At 38.4% G+C, this 24,669-nt stretch overlaps 1 protein-coding gene across 32 annotated transcripts in view; it reads right to left on the bottom strand.

Moving 5' to 3' along the window:
* Positions 1 to 24,669, bottom strand: part of ANK2 (ankyrin 2) — a 689,779-nt gene that overhangs the window by 14,919 nt on the left and 650,191 nt on the right. For 17 of the 32 annotated variants that reach the window (XM_082462711.1, XM_082462697.1, XM_082462713.1 and 14 more), the window contains 8 exons: positions 23,344 to 23,572; positions 22,384 to 22,509; positions 20,082 to 20,204; positions 18,044 to 18,076; positions 16,082 to 16,103; positions 5,474 to 5,548; positions 3,200 to 3,331; positions 2,028 to 2,171 (listed from right to left, as the gene is read on the bottom strand). In XM_082462711.1, the coding sequence (XP_082318837.1) occupies positions 2,028 to 2,171; positions 3,200 to 3,331; positions 5,474 to 5,548; positions 16,082 to 16,103; positions 18,044 to 18,076; positions 20,082 to 20,204; positions 22,384 to 22,509; positions 23,344 to 23,572 (884 nt within the window). Of the gene's footprint in view, positions 1 to 2,027; positions 2,172 to 3,199; positions 3,332 to 5,473; positions 5,549 to 7,092; positions 13,360 to 16,081; positions 16,104 to 18,043; positions 18,077 to 20,081; positions 20,205 to 22,383; positions 22,510 to 23,343; positions 23,573 to 24,669 lie in introns of all 32 variants that reach the window. The other 15 variants (XM_082462695.1, XM_082462706.1, XM_082462717.1 and 12 more) reach the window with 3 other exon arrangements.

Genomic DNA, 24,669 nt, shown 5'->3' with positions numbered 1-24,669 from the left:
AAGACAGAAGAGGCTTCTGGCCTGACTGAACTTGCATTTCTGCAGATTCATATTTCTGAAACCAGGGTAAAGGTACAAAGAAAAGAGGGTCAGTTTTTTAGATAGATTTGTCAGAAAAGGCTCCTCTTAGGAGCTGATACTTGAGCAGAGGCCTGAATAGAGTGAGAGAAAAAGGTACTTGGTGATCTTAGGGAAGAACACTCCAGAATGCAGGGAAGAGGAAGCACCAGAGCCTGGAAGCCTGAGAAGGTGTAGGGTGCCCAGGGCACAGCCCAGAGGCCAGGTGTCTGGGACTTGGGAAAGAGGGAGAGAGATGGGAGATGGGACGAGCTATGAGGCTCTTGCTGAACAGTAATACAGGCCATCATGTAAACCTATGGAAAGTAAGCTGCAGACAGACATTGAGGAAGACTATCCTATAAAATAAGAAAATAGAAAAAACAAGAAGAGAGGTTATCATGGAAAGTGAGTGAAGAAAATGTCTTAAGAAGAGGGGATTAATTTTCTGTGTCAAATGTTAAGAAGAGGTAAAGGAAGACTGAGAATGGCTCAGTGCATTTGGTGATGAGGAAACAATTGGTGAATTTTGCAAGATTCTTTTCTGTTGAGTGGTGATGACAAAACCTGACTTGTGTGGATTCTAGAGACAGTTCTAGAGAGAAGGGAAGAGAGAAAGTAGAGAGTAGTGACAGAAAAGTTAGACTATTCTTTTGAAGAGATTTCCCATGAAATAGATGGAGAAACAGAGCAGTCATACAGGGGAGCATATTGGGTGAAAGGAGTTATTTGCTTTGCTTTGTTTTTAAAGCCGGGCTCTATTAAAGCATGTTTCAGTGCTGTTGACAATGTTCTAGTTGTAGGAGCCAGAGTGGGTGATTGTAGGAGTGAAGTCAATAGTTGGTAAAAGGGGATGAGATCTAGTACAAAAGAAGAGATGATGGCTTTAGCAAAGGAAGGCCATTTCATACAGCAGGGAAGGTAGAGCATAAGCACTGAGATGCACTTAGGTTGAGAGACCTTGTGGTGAAAGAATATGGACATTTGCTTACAGGTATTCCTATTTTTTCTAAGGAATATGAAGTATGGTCATCAGGTTGGAATAAATAAAAAGAAGAGTAATGCTGGAGGCTTGAAAGAAAAGAAAGTGTAAAAATAGCAATGAGAGAGAGAGAAGGAGAAAGAATGGTAGTGAGTGAGCATGGAAGTGAATGAGGGTGGATTCGAGAAACTTTAATACTGAAAAGGGGGGTAGGACCAATGACTAGAGGTCCAGTGGGTTTGCAGAATTATTGTGTAGAAGTAAAAGAGGATGTAAGTATAATGCTTCAAGTTGGGACTTGGAAGTAGTACAGTCACTGATAATGATTTAGTTTGGGTTGTGGGCACAGAAATGGGTCACTAAGGTAGAGTAAAAGACACAAGTATCAGAACTGCCATCAAGGAGCTGAGGAAAGGGCACTGGATGAATCATCCCTGTTGATGGCTGTTATGGACTGAATGTTTGGGTCCCCTTCACATTCATATGTTGAAACCCTAGTCCCAACGTGATGGTATTCAGAGGTGGTAACCCTGCGAGGTAATTAGGTCATGAGGGTGGAGCCCTCATGAATGGAACTGGCACCCTTATAAGAAGAGGACAGAGAGCTAGCTATTTCTCTGTCCCCTATGTAAGGACAGAGCAAGGAGAAAGCCATGTACAATCTAGAATAGGGCCCTCACCAGAACCCAGCCATGCTATCACCCTGATCTTGAATTTCCAGTTTTCAGAACTGTGAGAAACAAATTTCTGTTGTTTAAGCTACCCAGTTCATGGTATTTTGTTATAGCAGCCCACGCTGACTGAGACAATGATGAAATAACAAAGAACGAGAGGGATGGGGGCACCTAAAATGGGCAGGGAAGTCTCAGGAGAAGAACGTATCAGCAAAGACCATGGTCGACGCTCTGAAAAAAGGAAGACAGTGGGGCCAGTTGCCTGAATTAACCATACATCACAGACACTCACACACACACACAAATTGTCTGACCTTCACTATGATCCAGTGTAATGGTCTGTTCAATCTCTGCATAGCTATGACTGATGTGCTCCTGGAGAGGCTCTGTGCTGGTCTCCATGAGATGAACAATATCCATTCGGTTGATCTTGGTGAGACATTCAATGAGACTGGTATCTGGGATATTAGAGAAAAACTATTTAATACATCTGAGGGCTACTCTTTTAAAAATCTCTTTCATTTATATGCCCTACTGAATTTTTTTGGTGATATATTTTAAGCATAGGAAAAATTTACTAAAATTTTGATGTTTGTACAAGAAACAACCAAAGCCCAATTAAGGGTCTTTGTAAAAGTCAGCAAACAAACAAGAGCTATGTACGAAATGGGTGACACAGCATGGGCATAAGCCCTAAAAGTAGAGTTGCTAGATAACACATAGGACACCCTGTCAAATGTGAATTTTAGATAAAAAACAAATTTTTTTTAGTAAAAGTATATCCCCAATATTGCGTAGGATATACTTATACTAGAAAAGTATCTGTTGACTATCTGAAATTTAAATTTAACTTGGTGCTCTCAATTTTTATTTGCTAAATCTGGCAATCCTACCTAGAATAATGGTAAGAGAAGGAAAGATAAATGTGGGCTAGATGTAAATAAGGGAGGTCTCTAGGTAGGTCTTCAAAGAGGCATTAAACAAAGTGGCAAACTTAGACCAGCTGAGGGATAAGAAGTAGTTATGTTCTGTATCACTTCCCATTTTATTTGATGTGGTCAGAATATCATATATAAATCATTATGTAGAATATCTACTTGACATTTTCCCCCATTTTAGTTATTTAGGAGTAAAGGAAGCAGGAACTGAATGTAATGCACCATCAATAAAACAATGGCTAATAAAGCAAGTGTGTCTGCTGTCAATATTTAGAAAATTTTAGGACTTTAATAACTTTCCTGTTAGCAGCCAGTGCTAGTATCACTTTCCACTAGTTAATGCTGTTCACAGGAACACAGTACAAGAATTTTTATGCAACATGCATATTTGAGAAATGTTACAGCTTCTTCTCATTTGCTTACAGTAGCACTTCAGGTTGATGGCATCTGTCATTTTATCTTTTTACTGAATTTGCATAAAAGGTCTGTTGAACAAGACTTTTTTCTACCTCTGGCTTATTGCGTTTTACATATAGCTCTCCACCTACCTGTCGCGTGTTTCCCATCCCTTTCTAGCCAGTACTTCAATAGTGCATGACTCTGGTCTTGGAGGGAGTTAGGGTTCTCAATTCGAATTTGATGAATTTGCTCCTCAGTGAAATCCAGTTCTCTTGCTAATTCTAAAAGAGAAAATACTCCTTTGTAAATACATTAACTTCATAGTCTGAGTCTCCACACCTTGCCTTGTGATTTTGTAAATGATGTGTTCTTTGTATTGCTGTAACAGAGTTCCTTTATTTTTTCCTACTTATTAGAAATGACTCTCGTATGCCTTTGTTCTTCTAGCACTAACTGCAGGTATTTTCCTTAAAATTGGGTATAGAATTGATCACTGTCATAGAGGAAATAGTAAGTTTGAGGCAATGATGATAAAATATGTAACTTCAGGACCATTTAATTCCAAAATTTGGAAGAGACCATTAATACTGGCTTATACTCTTAACCAAGACAATGGAAAATAAATGACTGAAAACAGTAGAAAGAGACCATGTCTCACTTTTAATCATAATTAGGGGACTTGCAAATACTATAAATTCTGTTTCTGGGTACTTGGATAAATACTGGTTGTAGCTATATTATGGTGGTTGGATAAACTCCTTTCTGTGATTTGATGTCACATGAATAAAAGGTCTGGGAAGGATTAACAGACCTAGGGAAGAAGCCTCAAAGTTTTCCTTTAAAGTCTACCATTAACATTCTATATGGTTGCTTATACATTGAGGTGTGTGTGCGCGCACGCGTGTGTGAATGAGGTGTCCTTTCTGGAGGGCAATTTGCCAATATCTTTCAAAATTAAAAATATACATATATTTACACAGCTTCTTTCCTTCTAGGAATATGCCCTATAGAAACACCCACAAAAATCTATCGGTGCACGAGGATATCTACTGCCACTAACAGGAAACAACCTAAGTAGCCATCAACAAAGGCCATTGATAAAATTATGGTACCTCCGTACAGTGGAATTAAATAGCCATTTAAAAGAATGCCATAGATATTTCTATGCTGATGGAGTATTTATGAAGAATACTGTTAAGTAAAATTTTGCTTATTTTTAAATAATAAGCATAGATGTGGGCACTGCAGAATTTTTTCTGAATACATGAGAAAGTGTTAGCAGTTACCTTTGAGGAAAGGGGCTCAAAGACGAGATGTAGGTGTGAGAGACTTATTTACTTTTCATTTTATACCATTCAGTGTGATTGTAAGGTTTGAATGTTCACCAACTATAATAGATATTACGTTTAATACAGACACTCATAAATACTTAAGAAGCAAAATAAATAATTCTGAATGCTACCTACTTAGTCAGTCAATCAGGGATATTTTGATACCCTTCCTTCCCCTAAATCCCTCAATTAAATAAATCTGCTCAGTATTTTTAAATTACTTTAAAGTGCTTTAGTTATTTATTCTACGTTACCAATTATCTTTGTTAAGGATATTATGACTCCTATCTCCTATTCATACCAAATTTTTAAGGAACTGAAAGGAGATTAATATTAACTTTAAACTGCTTGTTTCAATTGAGTAGTCACAAGTGACATAAAAGGAAGTCAGACCAAACAAACAAACAAAAACAGAAAAAAGAAAAAAATCCAGACGGACAATCTTGCTTTAATATGTTAAATAGCAGGAAAGATGAAAGGGTATAGCTTTTAAAACCTACAACTCATGATTTGTAAATAAACCATATTGATTTTAGAATTCACTTTCCATTAAAAAAATTATTTAACATACAATTTCTAAACTGAAACATACCCATCTCTCAGAAAATTATTGAACATCTCATTCATATGTACTTCAACATTCATCTGAAGTAAATTTTAGTATTGTTCAGGATGAAGATATCTGATTCAAGGTATCTATAACAAGGAGCCCTGGTTGAATCTCAAATTAAATTTTATGACAATTACAACTGACAATGGTTTTGAAACACAATAATCTCCCCAAAGTTTAGATATCCACAGCTCCCAAAGGAGGGTAGTGGGGCTTCTTATATTCTCAAAATCTCTTAATCTAAAGTTCTATTATTCAAAATGCCAGAGACAATAAAAGGCCTGCCCTGGTTCACGCAGTGAGTTAATGCAGACCCTGGATTTTCTAGTTCATAGTATCATTCTTTTCACTATTGCATGTGGTCTTCCTCAAGGAAAGAAAAAAAAAGACCTTTTTTCATTGTTAATGACAGTTGGCTGATGCAACAATGTCATTTAAACCAAGCAGGTTTTGTTGAAAAAAATGGGTCACACTCATTTTACCTGTCCAGCTGAAACCAAGGTGATCAGCAATATAAGCCAGCCTTTCCTCAATCCGTTCCTGCTCATCCTGTTGATCTACAGAAGGTCAAAAACAGAATGGCCAAAGGTTGTCCATGACAGGAGAGGAACCACAGTACTGATCATCCAAAGAAAGGCAGTCAATTGTCCAAATATTTGATTATAGCACAAATTAACTATTACATTTTAAATCATATTAAATTGTGCGTTTGCCTGATTTCTGGAATGGAATGGGGAATAAATGTAATAAAAATCATGAAAACCATCTGCTTCCATATCTCTTTAATCAAGACTAGTCACTGGACATAATTATATAAGTTACTGATTTCTAGTAATCTTAGGACTTTCCTCTTAAAATTATCTGAGAGGATACTGCCCACCCGAAGAGAATCATCTTGCTCATCAAACACCAGAAAAATCATAAATGGGATGGAGAAATGGAGTAATTGGTTAGGACCTCCTATTATTGCCTGTGGCAGTATAAGATCACTTCTGGGTCATGTTGCAAAGAAATCACATCCAAGATTCACAAGAGACCGAGATCATGGGTTGATCAGACCATCCTGGCTTTTTTCAGTATGGCCAGAAACAACGTTTGTCTTGGTCCTGGTAACCTTGGAAGAAGGAAGAATAAAGTGTATGTATACGTATGTGTATGTTATATTAGTGTGTACATATGTCTTTTGGGCAAAGTTGCTGTCTGCTTACTCCTAAGTAAGCTCATATAATACTCCCACAGACTATAATTTTCCCTTTGATTTTTAACCCCCATTAATTGATGGGCAGCATTTTAGGTCATGGTCATTTTTTTATAACCCAAATTTAAGAATAATAGTCTTTATTGTAGAGATATTGGAAGACCAGAGGCTACTTCTCAAAGCCATCTATGGTTTCCCTTTTTTATCATTCAAAGAGCCATCATCCCCTCACAGTCAACTTAAATCATGCAAAGTTTGAGTTTTTGTTGTCTGCTGCACCTAATCAGAGCCCATTCTCCATTCACCTGCCACATAAATTAAAAGCATGTTTTTACCTTATGATTGTTTGCTTAAAGTGTTTACCAATGGTATCTGAAATCCAACCTTTCCGAATCAAAAACAAATCCTCAACAATTAGAATTTCATGGTATGTGAAATCTTCTTGTGCAAATGGCTTCCTAATCATTATAAAATTGTTAAGTACTTATTATTTTAAAGTACTCAAAGGTAATTAGAAAAAGCAATGAATCCTCATAATATGAAACAAAACCAAATATATCTGTATGCTTAATTTAAGGCTAAGCCTGGAGCGTCAGAACAACAAAACTCAAAGCTTGCATGGCCTCACGTGCAGCAGCTAGAGAAAAGGCAAGATCCCCGTTGCCTGTCGATCATGTTTATGTTTTCCATAAGCATTCTCATTACTCAATCTTGAGATTGTTTCCACAGACAAGAGTATACACAGAAAGCACAAAACACAAAGGGCTTACACAAACATAGTAACCACTACAGAAAGCTTAAAGAAAATGAGACACAAGTCACCAAATAAAACAGACACACAAAAAAAACTATATCAAATTTATGACATGCGTAGCACAGGGAATCCCAGTGGCTGGCAAATACCTTCAGCATGGTCATGGCCATTTTCATCAGGGATGCGTTCAATCAGAGTCTCAATGGACTCATCCCAAATGGGCCTTGTGTCAAAGATGTCCTCAGGAATTGAGTTCTCGGTCTCAACAGGTGGCAGATTTTCAATTACTGAAACTTCCAGGGCACTACTACTTTCGTCATCTGAAACTAACTCCTGTTCCCTTTCTGACTGTGTAAGTCTATCCACTAACTTGGAAGCCTCGTCACTAATCTCCTCAAAGAATTCTATGGAGTTCCTGTAAAGGTCAAAGAAATGCTCCCTACTTTCTTTTGTGGGGCTCGTGGGCCCCCTGCAGGAAGAAGTGGTGCTTTTGCTCTTTACTGGCAATCGGGATGCAAATATCTTTGGTTTTGTGGCCCCTTCCTCTGATTCTAACTCAAGCTCCTCTGCCCACTCTGTGCTTTCTGTTTCTGTCTCAATGTAACTTCTAGTTTTTACTGGACATTTGGTCTTTGCGTCCAAACTGGCATCAGATTCGGGTTTGCTTCTATTACTTGGCGCTCTGCTTGTCCTGTCCTGTCCCTGAGGAGCCTCTGTTTTCTGTAGAGACAGGTCTAGATGCGAAGGCTGCTGCTCGACTCTTTGGACGGGCACTTTCATGGGGATTTTAGACTTTGGTTTTGTTTTGTCCTCTTTACTTTCCTCATCCAGGCTGGGTAGGAAATCTTCAGAAAGGGAGCTTTCATACTCCACAGATGGAGGTGCTGGGGTTGAAGTGGGTATAGTCCTTACAGGGATTTTGGATCTGCTTTCAGTAGAAGGCACATTCTCCACAGGTGCAGTAGGGATTTCAATGACTGATTTCTGTTCCTCTGGGGATGAATCGGGAGAATCATCACCCCGATCTGCATATACAGACCTAGTGGCTGTGGAAAAATCTAACTGAACTTGTCCAACTGGTTTAGGGGAGTCGGGGCAAGCTGTCTGCTTCACACTGGACAGGGGAGGTGTGTCACCCATTCCCATGGGGGCGAGGTCCTCAGCTCCCGCAGAAGTTGCCTCTTTCATTGATGTTTCAGTGGAGGCTGAAATCCCCATTTGGGAGCTAAGTGGAGCATCTGAAGCGTGTATTTCTTCTACTTCCTCACTCAGGTCATCTGGGAGTAGCTCTGCTTCGTCATCCACTGTTTCTTTCGATTCTAAGAGTGCTAATGATTCAGCTGATGTCTCCAGCTGTAGGGTCTCAGCACCAGTACCCCCTTCTCTCGTGTCTTCAGAGAGAGTCTCTTCCCTGGATTCTTGCCCAATTTGGAAAAAGTGAAAACTTTCATCTGCATAGGACCTTTTGGTCATATCGATGGCACCACTTCGGGTCATCTCAAACAATTTTCCTTCCTGAAAGAGAAATGGATTTTGCTCACTGGTTGGGGTCCCCTCTTCAGTTGGGGTCCTAGCAGGAGTGGTGTCAGGGGTGGTACCCTGCGATTGTCTGTCTACCATCAAACCAAATATCTTCTGTTCTTCCTCTTTCACTCGAGCCTCAAAGGCTTCATCATCCTCACGGATTTCACTCCAGGAATCAGAATCCACATCAGTTTTTGTGATGATGACTTTGCTTCTCTGTTCACCAGCAACTGTTGATGTATTTGGTACAGTTGGCTCTAAAGATGAGGAGGCTCTATCCGACTGCATTTCCCACAAGGTACTTTCTTGTTTGGGTTCTACGTCCAAGTTCTGGTCCTCCAAATTAGATTCTTCACTTGAAACGGTTCTCCCAGAGGAGCTTGTCACTTCTACGTCTTCAGTGGAGGATGTGATGGTAACGGAATACACTTCAGAAGAGTGAAAACTTGTGTGTCTTGTATCTGTTTGGGTTTTGCTTTCTTCACTAGAGAAAAAAGATTGAGAAGGAACATTTTCATAAGGGCTTATGATTTGAGGATCAGAGATTTCATCAGTCTCCGCTGGGTCAGACACTGGAACATCCAAGGACGATCTATCAGTTTGAGTAGTAATGGATGAGTCTTGAGTGGGCCGGTCCTCTGGTAAGCTCTCAAAAGCTTGGTCAGGTTTTGTGACCTCCATTTTTGTAGCAGAAGATGTACAGACTATGTCTTCGTCTAATTCTTTTGCTTCAGATGCTGGATAATGATGCGAAGAGGACAAAGCTGAAGAGCTTTCACTGGGGCAATCTACTTGTGGAGATTCGACTCCAGAAACATCAAGCTCTTCTTCTTCTTCTGTATCTTTTTCATCAGTGTCTCGGAGAGCTAATGATTCCTTGTGGATAACTAGCTGCTCACTGACATCATCACCAGTAGAACTGCGGAGACCTGAAGAGACAGGAGTGGCTGAGCCGCTGGGAGTCCCTGCTTCATACCCACGGTCATCACAAAGTTTTTGTTGATCAGCATCTCTGTTTAGATCATCATAAGACATCTCTGGGCCATCAGTAGAAACAGTATGACTGTCTTCAGGTAAATGAGATTCACGATCTTTTTCTTCCTCTGATTTACCTGAATCTTCCTGAGTATCTTCATTCATCTTAAAAGTGTATTGTTTGGAAACGACAGGCTGGAATTGTACTTCTTCAGGACTGGAATTTGAGTCTATGCTGGATGGAAGTGGGGAAGGGGGTTGCACTCGAATAACTGGCTCTGATAAGAGGTCTGAGTTAGCACCTTTTTTCAGCTGTGTCAACTCAGGTTCACTTTCTGAGGAGGAAGAAACCTTTCTGCTCTCTGATGTTACAACCACAGGGACATCGCTTTCATCCGCTACACTCTCTGTGTGTTTTGTTTCATCCATGTCTGCTGAAGAGTCAACATCTGCATCAGAGGATGAAGAAGATCCTTCTTGCTTGGGTTCTCTTTTGTAGTCCCTTTTCTGCTTTGCTTCTTGTTCAAGTTCATCAAACGTTTTGATTTTGGTTACCATTTTAAACATTTCCTCTTCAGGTGTGAACCTCTTTCTCTCCCCATTTTCTGAGTCATCCTCCTCTGCACATTCAGGAATCACGGCTGGTTTTGGGGTGCCTGCATCTGCGGTTTTGGGCGTGACCTCATAGCTGATTTCTTCGGAGCTGGGGGTGTCGGGGGAAAGGGGGCTCTTCCCTGAGCTCTCCATGAGTGACGTCTGCTCAAGGCTGTCATCCTCCGCACTGCCGTCCGGGTCTCGGAGCAGCCGGGACCGCATAGAGGCCACTTCCGTGCAGAGTTCTGTTTTGGCAATGGCGGAAGGAAGAGGAAAGTGAGTCGGCAGAATTCCAGCCTTCATCTTTGGTTCAACAGGGCTGCTTTCAAGAGAATCACGGCAAGGGGATTCTTTCAGAGGACTCGGTTCCAGAGAATCAGGGGTTTTGTGTGAGGAGTTATCTTCCAGCACTGGGCTGGCTTCCAGGGAGTCTTTGTGGCTCACTGTGAAGGATTCATCAGCCCCAGGGCTGAAGACCTCGCTATCACGGCTAGGGAGTGCAAGTTCTAACCCTTGAGGACTTCTAATGACTCCCTGGGGCTTTGATTCAGCCCTTGGGCCTGTCTTTACAGCAGCACCAGGCAGCGGCAAGGGCTTTGCCTCATCTGAGGGCTCGGTGGCTGTGGATTCCTGAGCTTCAGTATCAGTTTGTGTCTCATGGGCGGAACTAACATATCTAAGTGGACCTTCATCACAGGACACTTCCTCGGTCAGTCCTTCGGATGTTTCTTTTGCTAATGATACACCTTGACTGCCAAGGCCGTCACCTTCTTGTGGGGGGCACGTGTCTTTGGAAGGGTCTAGGGTGACCTCCTTCAGCAAACACTCAGCAGAGGACTCTGTGCCCCCCGTGACTGCAGCACCTTGCCCTTCAGAACCATCAGTAACATCTTTGGTTGAGGGATGTCCTTTTTCGGAATGAATTTCTGGTGGTGTTTTTAACTTGGTAGTTTCCTTTGTTTCCCCAATTTGCTCCTCACTTTTCTTTGGTGAGAAAGAAAGGCTTTCTGGGCTTGTCTCAGGGGTCTCTGCTAGGCCCTCATGCTTATAGCTTTCTTCTGAACTAATCTGAGGGGTCCCTTCCATCAGGCTGCCACACGGAGAACCTGCTACCCCTTCCTGCTTCAGGCTTTCAGAACTGCCATGTAAGGCACCACTCTGTAAAGACAGGGCTGGGAGGAACTCATCTTTCATGTAATCTAGTGGGAACGTTGTGTTGAAAGGGCTAGTGAGCACTTGGTCTAAGTGAATCTGCGCCTTCTCAGTCTCTTCACTCAGGCGGAACTGTTGGTATTTGTCATTGTCTTCCAGTTCCTGCTTAATGACGTCAGAAAAGTCAGTGGAGGTTTTCCTGTCTGGGCTGATCTGGAGATCCATGTCTCCCTGTTCATCAGCCAGCTTTTCTTTGGGGACTTCACTATCTTTATGGCTTTCTTCTTCAGGTGCTGGCTGAACAGGTTCAGGTGTTTTGTGGTTGAGCGCTTTCTCCTTTTCTTCAGCTACATCTTCTCTCTTAAACCCTATGGAGGAAGCACGGACTGCTCTTCTGGATTCTGAAGGTCCCGTGACCAGGAATCTCTGGCCTCGTTTGATTGTCTGACTCTCTGTTTTCTGCGTTTCTCTCGGGGTTACTATCTGCCCTTTTTCTTTTTCTACCCGAACTTTGCTTTTTTCTTGTGGCTGTTTTTGTTTTGCTGCTTTGTGCTCAAAGAGTCCAGTCTTATGTTTAGATGGGTCCTGACCTGACTGGAAAGCTTTCATCAGCTCCCGAACAGACATTGTCTCCTCGATTCTTTCTGTTTTTGAGGTGGGGGAGACAGGTGGTTGCTTGTCTGTTTTCCCAGAAGGTGACACAGGCAGGTGCTTCTCGTTTTTCCCAGAGCTTGAGACAGGTGAATGCTTTTCCATTCTTCCAGCTGGTGGTACAAGCAAGCGTTTCTCTGTTCTACCAGGTGACACTGGCGGATGTTTCTCTGTTCTCCCAGAGGGCAAGCCGGGTGGGCGTTTGTCTGTTTTACCTGAAGGCGAAACAGGTGGGTGTCTTTCTGTTTTTGTAGAAGAGGATGCAGGGGAGTGTCTTTCAGTTTTGGCGGAGGGTGACACGGGTGAGTGTTTCTCGGTTTTACTTGACGATGACACAGGTGAGTGCTTTTCAGTTTTGGTGGAGGGTGACAAGGGTGAGTGTTTCTCGGTTTTACTCACTGGTGATACTGGAGGGTGCCTCTCAGTTTTTGCAGAAGAGGAAAGAGAAGAGTGTCTTTCTGTTTTCGAGGAGGGTGACACTGGCGCATGTCTCTCGGGCTTCAGAGAGGGGGAGGCAGCTAGATGTGTCCTTTGTGCTATCTTTTTTGGCACATCTTCTTTGCCTTTGACTCTGACAGGCAACTTGCTTCGCCCTTTCTGTTCATCTTCCACTCGTTTTTGAAGGGCCTTCACCTTGTCCTTTATGGAACCAATGGGAGTTTCTTCTATCAAAGGTGACGTAGCTTTTACAGGGGGAAGAGGCTCGGGGGCTAAACCTGGGTCCTCATCTAATGACTCTTCTGAACTACCTTTTTTAAGTTCAGTTTTTGCTGCACTAGCTTGTGAACTATCCTCTTTTTGTTTTTGTTTTTCTTTTAATTTCCTTCTCACTGGCTTCTTTATGCCCAGGCTTGGTTTGGGCTGTTTCTGCGTACTCTGTGTCTCCTCTGAAGATGCTTCTTTATCTTTCCCTTCGCTTTCAGAGCTCCTGCAAGGACCCAGAGCCTCACGTTTCTCCCCTGCCAGATCTTGTGCTGTCTGCGGTGGCTCTTTGTGAGGAGACACGTAGGAATTTAGATCCTCAGCAAGGTAGTTCACTAGCCCTGTTGAGTCTTTCTCTACTTTTACTTTGGTCTCTTTCTCTATTCTAACTTCTACACATGGGTATTCGGTGATTTCTAGAGATGCTTTTTGCTTAGCCTCCTCTATTTCCTCATCACTGACAATAACCCATTCCTCTTCCACTAATTCTCTCTCTGGCTGAGACCTTGGCACACTGTCTTCATCTCTCATGCAGGTTCCGCTTCTCAGGATTTCGTTCACCTTCTCTAAGTCCTCTTTAACTCTTTCAACAATTTCAAAAGGCTCCCCTGGCTCTTCCTCAGCAGCCTTCACCAGCTCCTTCACTTTGAGGGAACCTGCCCTATCAGATCCATCTGTGGTCAAGATGGCAGTCATTTTGATCAAATCCTGTTTCATCTCAGAAACTTCAGAGAGCAAGTCCGGACTTGCTAGGACAGGAACTTCATTAACCAGGTGACTTTTCAGGACAGATGTTTCTGTAGATTCTGTCTCATCATCTTTGATGTGAATGAAAAACATTGAAAGTAAAATGGAAATCAAAAAAGATATTGGCAAATGTAATCAGGACTGAAACGACACAGTGTCTTTTCCTGTCGTGGCGGGTGGAACAACAAAAATGGGCTGGGAATGGTGGATCCACAAGGTCTCAGGATACAAAAGCAAAGCAAGGCTAACGGAAAAAAAACTGAAAAGGAAAAATGAGCAGGAAATAACTTGCTTAATTTTCTCACTTGTAGCACATCCACACATACAACAAAGCTGTAACAAATAATCAAGACACACACAAAATCACAAAACAAAGAACGAACGCAGTGAAATTACACAGAGATATCTCAAGATTGTTCAGATGTTACAGATCAATGTTGAAAAAAGATGAACATGGGAAAAAAAAGGAAAAAAAGCATTAGAAATTGCAGAAAGTTGATTTCCTCTAGGAGAAAGCCAGTAGTAGCAAACTCAGAATATAGTCTAATGATGTATAGACATTATTTAATCATAGAAAAATCTGGAATTCAGTATGTTTAGTTCTGCCAATATACAATGACTCTATAAAATATATCTGAATCAGCTGTAAACCGGCATTTCATCTAAGGGAAATTCACACTAACAACGAAACAAACAGTCTTGTGCTGAGAGGCATGGTCCTTTCCTTGGAGCAACCTCCTTGTTTAGACACATAATGGACAGACCAAGGAGGGAAAGAAAGGAAAGGAAAGAAAAACAACAAAAACAATGATTGTGATTAAACTTATATGTGAGTCCAAAGTTAAAATGTGATGCATGGCAACCCAAATCAGAGACAGTCACACAGGACACACGCACAGTTTATGTAAGCCAAGTTATTTCCATGCAAAGCAAAGGTGGAATAAAACTGGTGGGAGAGGTGGCCTTGCTGAAATGTGCAGGCAGGAGAATGGTAAGAAATTAGAACAAATATGGAAAACATTACTGTGGTGAAGCGTATTTACTTCCCTAAAAGTCCACATACAAGATGCTCGATGCAGTATGTTTGAGGCATAGGTAGTGGGGGTCTGCACCCATTAAAGGCAAGGGGGAAAACTCAAACTCTTTTAGGATTTACTCATGAAAAGATCTTAGGAAAGAGTCCTTTCAACAGAGCCCTCCTTTGGAGATTATTTCATGCCTGGTTGAAGATTATTTTATGATTGTCTTTACACTAAAAGAAAGCCAAACATGAGTCTATATTTGAAACTTTTAAAGCAGTCAAAATACCTGGGAGTTATTCAGGAGGATCTATGACATTATAGCAATATAGTAACTTTTTTAAAATGATTGAGCCAGATGGATGAATTTTTAATTCCTACTAGCTTGTATCCAAGGAACAAAGGGCCATTTAAATAAACATAGTAGTCCCAGAGAAGAAAGTGGGATAATAAAATCTCTTTAAAAAAAGGAATTAATGAAGGCAATGATAATGTAAATTTTTTTATAAACATAAGTGCCTTCTCTTGAGAGAATCAGTATATGTTGAGGAGCTATACTATGTGAAATGCATATACAAAGATATATTAAACTAATTTATATCAATACAGATTTGTTCAGATATAAAACAATGAAAACATCCAGAATTTCAAATATTCTAGTCCTGAATAATGATTTAACATGAGGGTAAGGAGACTCTCATTTAAAAGTATTTCAATAACTTAGCAGTAAATTACATTGTGCTAGGAATTCAAAAAAAGGGGGGGAAAAAAAAAGCCTGAAGATTATTGCATAGGGCCTGATGACCATATTAAACATGGTTCTAAGTTTTCTCCTTTTGGGAATAGCACCCTGAAATACAGTGAATCAAAATAAATAAGCATTAAAAATTAGATTTTTTCTAGAGCATTTGGGGCATAAAAGCAAGAAGAAAACCTGAAAAACTCAACCTCTTCCACATAAGAAGCTAGAGTCACCAGAAACAGTCCAACAAACTAAAAATTTAATTGAATGTTACAAACCTGAAATGAACTCTAAGATAGCTCTCTCCAAGTCTGTAAAAACCAGTTATCTTTGTACTAGATTACGTTTAGGCTTTGCATCATTATTTAAAATTAGCACTATTATGACATACTGTTGTGATTAATAATTTCATCCAGGAGGTTTTAATTTTTGCTTTTCTGGTTCTTATTTTTTTCAGAAAGTTTTCACAAAAGTCCATTAGACCTCAGCCCTAGAAAAGTCAGTTATACTTCACCACAGTAAGAGGTGCAAGGGGTAGGGGTCGGGGTGGGGTGAGGGGAGAGTTAGCTTTAGCTGAAAACTATTAAGACAGTATCACTTTTGCAGGTGTAGCCTACATAAATAATGAGCTCTCTACTGATGTCAGTTGTTGCTTGATATAAAAAGTGATACTGTCATGTCAGAGCTTTAAAAAAATGAGATGACAATGTTATGCTAACAAATGGACAAAAACGGTAGGGTGGGTTTCTAAACAAGCATAACAGCAATAGCAGGGTTAACAGGGATCTAAAAGAAAGTGAATGCTTAGATGAATAATCATTGCATTTTACTGCTAATTAGCTCACAAATTAGATATAGTCATAATTTAACTGGCCAAGCTGCTCTTCTAAATAAATATTAATGATTAATAAGGATAATATAAAAACATAATTATTATAGTGGTTAGTAATGGCAACTAGCTTGCATCTTGATTCATGCTTTTCTTTATTGTAGCCAGCTTTCAAACAAACTCAATTTTATTTAAAATCTTACTTTTTTCTGATGTCATATCGATCTGAAAGAAAACATACATAAATTGAATGGTTACAAATAGCATCTTGCCTCACAGCCCCTGATGTGTACAGTAAGCTCCTATTTTATATACATGGGAAATGCCATAAGCTAGAGGAAGGTCAGAGTAATTTGTTACCGTTCTTCCCTAGAGTCTCTGATTCTTATCCTAACTTTGAAAAAACAAATCTCCTTTCTAGACACTCTGGGTGGAAAGTCCTTTCTAACATGTTACTCCTGGGAAGGTATGATGCAGGTGTGTTTGATGTTAGAAATACATATTACGGAAAAGGCCAGGAAAAAAGTGAAGTAGGTTTTAAACAGTAAGTGTCAATTTAGTTGAGAGAAAGAAAAGAACAAAGAGCATGCCAGGGTGTTACATTCTACAGAAGTAGTTTCATTATTAGTTATAAGTCAGAATTCCAAATGCTGAAAAGAATACAAACTGGATCTGTCGCCCTGAATAGCTCCTGAAAATACTCAATAGAAAAATCATAAGCCTAATGGAAGAACTCATTTGAACATAGCAAAGTTGGTTTCATAATTGTGTTGCTCTTTCAACAAGGTATGCAGGTATCATCTTGAACAGCTTGGGGACTGAGTCACCAACTACAGAAAGGAAATTGAATATGAGAGACAAAGAGTGACCACACAGTTGAGGGAGAAAAATGACTTCAGTCTTGTCATAAGTTTACTGTGTATCCGGTTATACATGGCAGGACAATGAGTCTATAATCACCCCTCTCATCCTGCTCCACTGCCTGGGCATCAGTAAAGAAGTGAATTCAGGGGCAGTCTATGAACCGATAAGGCCTTACATTTTAAGCTGGTGAGTACAAGGGTGATTATTATGTTTTTCTTTATGGTTTTGTATTTTAAATCCAACAGAACAACATTAAAAAATAAAATTAGTATATTTGACAACATTTACGTGCAACTAATAACAATTCCATTTGTCTATCTTAGAAACAGGAAGCAATATGTTAATCAGTTAAGTGTAAGGACTTTTCCAAAGATTTCTTTCATTTTTATGATAATGTTTGGGCATTTTCAGACCTTTATAAGGGAAACAAACACATACTTGCTTTGACGATCGAAGCAGGTATAATTCAAATGGCTATTTATTCAAGGTAACCTCTCTAAGACTCATTTTCTTCATCTGTCACATATCATCTATGATATGACAGCACACACCTCATAGGGTGATTGTGAGATCAGTGTTGGTGGGGTATGTGGAGCACTTAGTAAAGAATTTACCTTATAAGAAGTGCTCATTATATGTAGAGTTATGCATTATAATATTAGTATAGTCAAATGGATGAACTATATGCTCCTTAAAGTTTTTTATTTCAGTGGTTCTCAAACTTTTTGTTATTAAACCCCCTTTACACTCCTAAAAAAATACTGAGGAGTCTGAAGAACTTCTGTTTATGTTTAACATATATAAATAAATATCTGTATTACAAATGAAAGCTGAGAATATACAAGAACCCAAGTATACACAAGCACACATTCCAGAGTGTCAGGGTGATGATGTCATCACATGTAATGGAGCCTCTGGAAGACTCCTATGTAGCCTGTGAGGATATGGGAGCTAAAAGGCAAATAATGTTTCAGTACTATTAAGGAAAGAGTTTTGACCTCCAGGTGTCTCCAGACCAAACTTTGAGAACCACTGAGATAATGGTTTTGGTCTTCAGCTGTTGGTAGAGAAATCTATATTGCTGCATAAAGACAGGTAACAATTTACAGGGAAATTTTACTGTCCTCTGAAATCAGTCCATAAGATGAGAAAACAGGCTCAGAGAGGTTAAGTAAGATCGTGACCCTTTAATTACTAAGGACAACGGTGTAACCCTTCTAAGAACACAGGTAACCACGTGCTCTTATCAGTGGTTATAGCAATAACACAGCCATTAACAAGTGACAATGCCACACAATTACCTCTTCCTCCTGTTCTTGATCTGACTCTGATTCCTTGCCGCCCCAAGATGCCATGCAAGATGGAAAAAAGAGAGCAGGAAGAGTAGAGAGTATTTAGAAGAAAAGACAAGACTAAATACCCTGACCACAGATATCAATAGGTAAGCATACATCAGCGTACTTGTATTTTTTCTTAATAACAGTGTATAGAAAACAAGCACAAAAATTAAAGAAGATTGATTTAAATGCAAATGTCTGTAGATTCAAGAGACGAACCAAGATTATAAATAGACTAATCTACTAGACAAAAGAACTAAAATTATAAATATACTAATTTCAGATGCTCAGTTACCAGCAGCCTCAAAGTTTGACATTTAATGGATTTGATGGCATATATCTACAGAAATGGTGATGACAATATCTCAGCCATTACAGATATTGGCTAAAAGTGTTAAAAGCCACAAATAAACATATGGTGAAAATATTTTCAATACACAGGCAATATTTAGGAGTTCTATTATAATAAAGAGCTACTAAGTTCTAAAATATATCTGAACTATACACTGTTTGGCAATTTTTTCTTTTGTTTTGAGTTACTACATGGAAAGTTGTCCTGGACCATCACAGCATTAATAACTGTGTCTGATATATCTTGACTTAGAAATAAATAGAAATATATATCTTGACTTAGAAATAAAAAGTAATAATAAACTAAATGCTTTCTTTTATAGCACATTGAAAGCTCATTGAAATCTGAGACAAAGCTCATTCATCTTTACATATCACTTAGGTGGATCGCCCCAGCAGTACATATTTCTTTGTGGTTCTTATTTGGTATTCTGCTTCAGTGACTCAAAAGTGATCCGCACTACAAACCCCAAAGTACATTCTGTACCATTGGAGTGCAATTACAGTACACTTACTGGATCAATATACCTATTGCTGTATTCTAATTCTTGGAATAATATGTAAATTTATGTAAACAGATACTGGTATTTCATTTAATTTTTATCATTTAATAAGAATTTACAATGTTAAACATGATACTACACGCTTATCTCTATGTGACTGACCTCTAATTTATAAGAATAATTAAGTAAGAAAAATATACTGTGGTGAATAAAAAGAAGTATAGGAAATGTTTTGTATTGCAGAGTCAAGATTTAGGATTTTAAGTATACTTCTACCTCTCCTCCAGGTCTCACCTGCCACTACTCATCCCACTTCCCAACCTCTAAAATTCACACTGATAACTTGCTATAACCTCCTATAAATTGCCATGTGGGAGCTTTCCATTAAAAATGGATACTGGTTAAACATTTTTTTAATAATAAATAAAGTTCTCCCCAACATTTAATTCATCCCCCTTGCCTTCTTTGATTTGATCAGAGTAATCAAAGAATTCTATAATGGGGAGAGGTTTGACTAGAAAGTAATACCTGTAGGTAGATTTGGGTCAAGAATTAATGAATTTTCCTTTCAACTATGTTTCAAATCTACTCCTATAACATGCGAGTATTTTATATACTAATCATGTTAAAAGAGTTGAAAAATTAATTTGATGCTCCTAAAACAATAGGTTACAAGATGAACAAATAATTATTTTAGCAACAAGGTAAAACATCCTGTTGTTGCTCTGAATTTCATAATACATAATCCACCTGTGAACTGGTAGTAAATCGAAGCTAATAGACTCATAAAGTTTTGGTAGGGTGAAATGTACTAGTATGGTGCCAGGAGGGCACATAAAAACAATAAGAAATCAAAGTGAATTATTTAATTTTTAAAAATTAGTCCAAAAAATTAAATCTTAAATTCGAATTTTCTCTCTTCCATATCCAATATGTATTTACAGAAAATTTTCCATCAAAGTGAATTTAATGTGAAATAAGGTAGAGCTACTTTTTCCCTTACTTAAATGGAAAATCATAAATTGGACAGGGTATCAAAAATGACTGTTATACATGGTTGCATTCAGTGTCTTTGCTTTTATTTATTCTAAAGAATTTGAAAATCAAATCCTATACTCCCTGAATTGCACTACAGCAGATTACAATACCTTCGCATAAATTGGCAGGGTGATGTTTAAGTTGCAAATAGCTTGATGCACCAGGCCTCTTGTAGATTTTGGCTCTTTCATAAATGATAGTCGTCCGCAAGGTTCCTGAGTTGTATCACGTACCTTGAACAAGAAAGGCATACATGCTTCACCCATATGATGCACACTATTTATTTTAATGAGATGATACTCAAAAGAATCAGGAAAAATCATTAGATAATGCTAAATAAGGATTTGGAGGTGTTCCTTTTTCCCTTTCCTATTATCATTTAGAATGGTTAAAAAAAATCATTTAGCTTAAAAAAATGTGGTAAAATATACATAACATAAAATTTACCATTTTCGTTTACCCACTTACCATTTTCAAGCATACAATTCAGTGTCATGAAGCACATTCACAAAGTTGTGCAATCATCACTACTATGCAGAATTTTCCATCATCCCAAACAGCAACTCTGTACCCATTAAGCAATAATTCCGCATTCTACTCCTCCCCCGGCACCTAGTAACCTCTATTCAACCTTCTGTTGCTATAAATTTGTCCCTTCTAAGTGCCTCGTATAGGTAGAGTTATACATTCACGTTGCAACATATATCAGAATTTCGTTCTTTTTAAAAACTTGTGTTAAATTATTCATAAAACATCATTTCAACCGTTTTTACATGCACAGTTTAGTAGCATTAAGTACATTCACGCTGTTATATAACTATTACCACCATGCATCTTCAGAATGTTTTCACCTTCACAAACTGAAACTGTTTCCATTAACTTCCCATTCCTTCCTTCCCCGATCCCCTGGTAACCACCATTCTATTTTCTGACTCTGCATTTGACTACTCTAGGTACCTCATGTAAGTGGGAACATACAATATTTGTCTTTTGTGTCTGGCTAATTTCACTCATTTTAAGGCTGAATAATATTCCATTGTATGCATATACCACATTTTGTTTATCCATTCATCTGTGGATGGGTATTTGGGATGTTTCCACCTTTTGACTACTGGGAAAATGCTGCTATGAACATTGCAAGTAACCGAGTCCCTGCTTTCAATTCTTCAGGAATTGCTGGATCATATGCTAATTCTATGTTTAACTTTTTGAGGAACTGCCATACTGTTTTCCACAGTGGCTGCACCATTTTACATTCCCACCAGCAATCAATGCATCAGGATCCCAATTTCTCCACATCTTTACCGACATTTGTTATTTTCTGTTTATTTGTTTGTTTGTTTTTGATAATAGCCAACCTAATGGGTATGAAGTAGGATCTCACTGTGGTTTTAGTTTGAATTTACTTAAGTTGCTGAGCATCTTTTCATGTGCTTATTGGCCCTTTGTATATCTTGTTTGGAGAAATGTTTATTTAAGTCGTTTTCCTATTTTTATATTGTATTGGTTATAAAATGACTTTTGCACATCAATAATATCAAATATTAGCACAATTATACAGCTGTTTGCGTTAAATGGATCCATTGCCCCTCAGCAGTTACTGCTTAATGTGTGATCTGTAAGAGCCTTTCTTTAATCAGGCAAAACAACTGAACCAGAAATGGCACAACGAAAGCCTGCAGTAGAGATCTGGAGAAAACTTAACAGAGTTATTAAAACGTAAATAGAATTATTACTTCAATTTCACGAATCTCTCACTCATATCCATTTTTGTCCCTCTTTAGAACTGGGAATCTAGGATAAAACTTGTATATGTTACTGCCAAATTCCTAATGTGGATTAATATTCCTAAAGAGGGACAACAAATTTATGGTACACTGAAGTGTCTCCATAAATGTTTTTTGAATGAGTTTATGAAAGTATATCTAGTCTATAGCTATACCTGGGATAATCTCGTAATAGATTAAGCGAGATCATGGGTCTTTTGAGAGCTCTTTATTACAAATATTTGTCACTAAGAACTCTTTTGATCTCTACAATTGTGAAATCACAAGTTTTAAAAATTTAAGCACAAATATTTAAAAGAAACAATAGTAAAAAAAAAAAAAGAGAGAGAGAGAGAGAGAGAGAGACTTCCCTTAAAATTTGGAAAAGAATTGCCAGTTTTTCTAATTAATGAATTGTCTATCTGTCCCTCATTCTTAGCCTTAAACATAGTCTATAACTAAAAATTAAGGTTGAATTTGAAATTTTTAAAAATGGTTGGTTTTCTAGGACTTGAAAATTTTACAGAAATGGTTTAAAAAAATCACTGGAAATGACTGAAAAGCAAATATTTTCTTCTACTAAAGGAAGTCAAAGCTTTACTTGATCTTGAACTAAATGCATTACAAAGTTCCATGTATATATTACCTTGACAAAGAGAGGAAGTCTGTTTTCTTTGAAGGCAAAAAAACTGAATATATGATGTTGGCCACTCTTGGTTAATGGCACCAGGTTGCCAAAACAATCAACATAGATGGGTTTTCCTTCTAATACCTGGTGGAAATAGAGAAAAACAACACAGAATATAATAGCTGTAATTATTACTTGTTATTTACATGAAGAAGTGGTAGTATTACCTGGAACATTAAAATTCTTAAAATGTGCATACAATAATCTTTAAACTCCTGACTGACATTTGGTCTTATCTGTGACAAAGCACGTACCAGCACTCCCTCTTCTTACTAGTAACGGGAATCTTCAAATGTATAGTGGCATTTAATATTAATGGTCTCATTTCTAATCCTCTAACATGTTACCTTCGCAAACCAATATATCTTTAAATCCTAAATTTAAATTCCTTTTTGACATCACAATGAGTCAGGTTACTTGAGTTCAATATCCAAAGGCCCACACTGATGGAAAAATTCTGAAATAAGAAAAAGTAATGTAGAAAAGCCCTGGATATCATACTTTCACATTTAAATGAAGTATATACTTCCTGGACTGTTTTCTTCACTATTAAATAATAATAATAATAAAAAAGAAATCAAATAAATATTCACCTCAAAAAATAATAACAAGGAAAGATAAAAACATATAAATTGCTATATTCATTTACATACTTTGAATTTATCAATGACATATAATTTTTCCCACAATAATCTTTAAGAGTCGTTTTACCTCCTCACATACACTGAGAATATCCCAATTGAATAGGTCCAAACTGGCTAAAAATGGCTGATTTTAGACCTTGACCTTCTAACTGATCAAGATGTCGACTGGTCTTTTTTTTTGATGGCTCTATTTATGGTATACTATTTTAAATATAATTTATTAATAAAGGTATAAACAACATATTAACAAAAATTGGTTTTTCAAATACAGTACCTCCACATCCCTGCTTCTGGCCACCTCAGCAAAGTTTTCTTGTTGTTCAAGCGTCTTATCCACTTTATCATCAGTCATGCAGAAACACCTCAACCTGGCTTCAATGGGGTCATGTGACTTGGCAAACACTACAAATTTGGCCATATATGGTACACAAATAATTTCTCTATACACTTGTGATGCAAAGGTAACAGACTCCTGGATTTGTCGACAATCTATCAGCCAGAACCTATAAAATAAAATAAGGTCAGTTATCTGAAATTTAACATACAGATAGCCCTCGGTATATATGGAGGACTGGTTCCTGGAACTCCGCAGATACCAAAATCCATAGATGCTCAAGTCCCTTATTTAAAATGGTGGAATACAGTCAGCCCTCTGTATCAGTGGGTTCTACGACTGTGAATAAGGAAAGCCAACTGAATGAAAAACAAGTCAGTTCCTTCAATATGATCAAAGTAATCATTAAATGCTTCTTGGAAAAAGAAGGGAGCAAGAAAAGGAGACAATAAGACGAAGTAAAAAGGAAGGGAAAGAAAGATAGGGAAGGGAAGAAAAGTAGGAGGACAGATGGGAAGGAGGAAGCAGGTGAGAGGAAGAGAAAAAGAGGTACCAGGTGCTTAAGGTCAACTATTAGATACTGTGTTTATAATTTTTTCCCTTGGAAACTCTTCTGAGTATTCAATCTCCTGAAATATAGCTTCAGGGTTTAGAATCCTTTAGTGGTATAAGCCCAGTATTGGACATTATGACAAGTATCTCACTGGATGAGTTTCTATTTTCCATGATTGCCCCTCCTGTTCTTCATTTCATTTCCTGAAACTCTTTTCAACAAAATCTACCTAGCTTTTTTCCTCATTCCATCATTCTTTTCCAAAGGACTCAGAGTCACCAAAGTTGGATCAACCCAGCCACTTAAAAAAAAATCTGCATTTGCTTCAGAACTCCTAAATATTGCTTAATACAATTAATAGAAGAAATTATTAGATTTGTGACTAATTTATGATTTCTAGCCTCAGCTAAATCTGTGACATATTTTGGCAACTTTTTCCTCAGATACCATTTTATTCAGTACAGTAATGGTGCTAAACCTTTATGACACCCCTGGACCTTCCCCCTCACCTCAGACCCTCAGAAAGGTAACTTCACTGAGAAAGCAGAGACCATCAGACGGCCATTCTCTCAATTTGCTATTCATACACTTCAAAGATTTATTCCACATCCTCTTGCTTTGAAACCTTTCTCCATCAATGATCACTCTCCTTCCCCGACTCATTGCCCATAATCTTTAGGTATTCTGAAATTTCCTTATCTTCTTAGCCTTTC

The sequence above is a fragment of the Balaenoptera physalus genome (genome assembly GCF_965194825.1).
Source record: "Balaenoptera physalus genome assembly, chromosome: 5".
Lineage (NCBI taxonomy): Eukaryota > Metazoa > Chordata > Mammalia > Artiodactyla > Balaenopteridae > Balaenoptera > Balaenoptera physalus.
The sequence above is the reverse complement of the archived record's forward strand: the minus strand, read 5'-3'. Positions and strand labels throughout refer to the sequence as shown.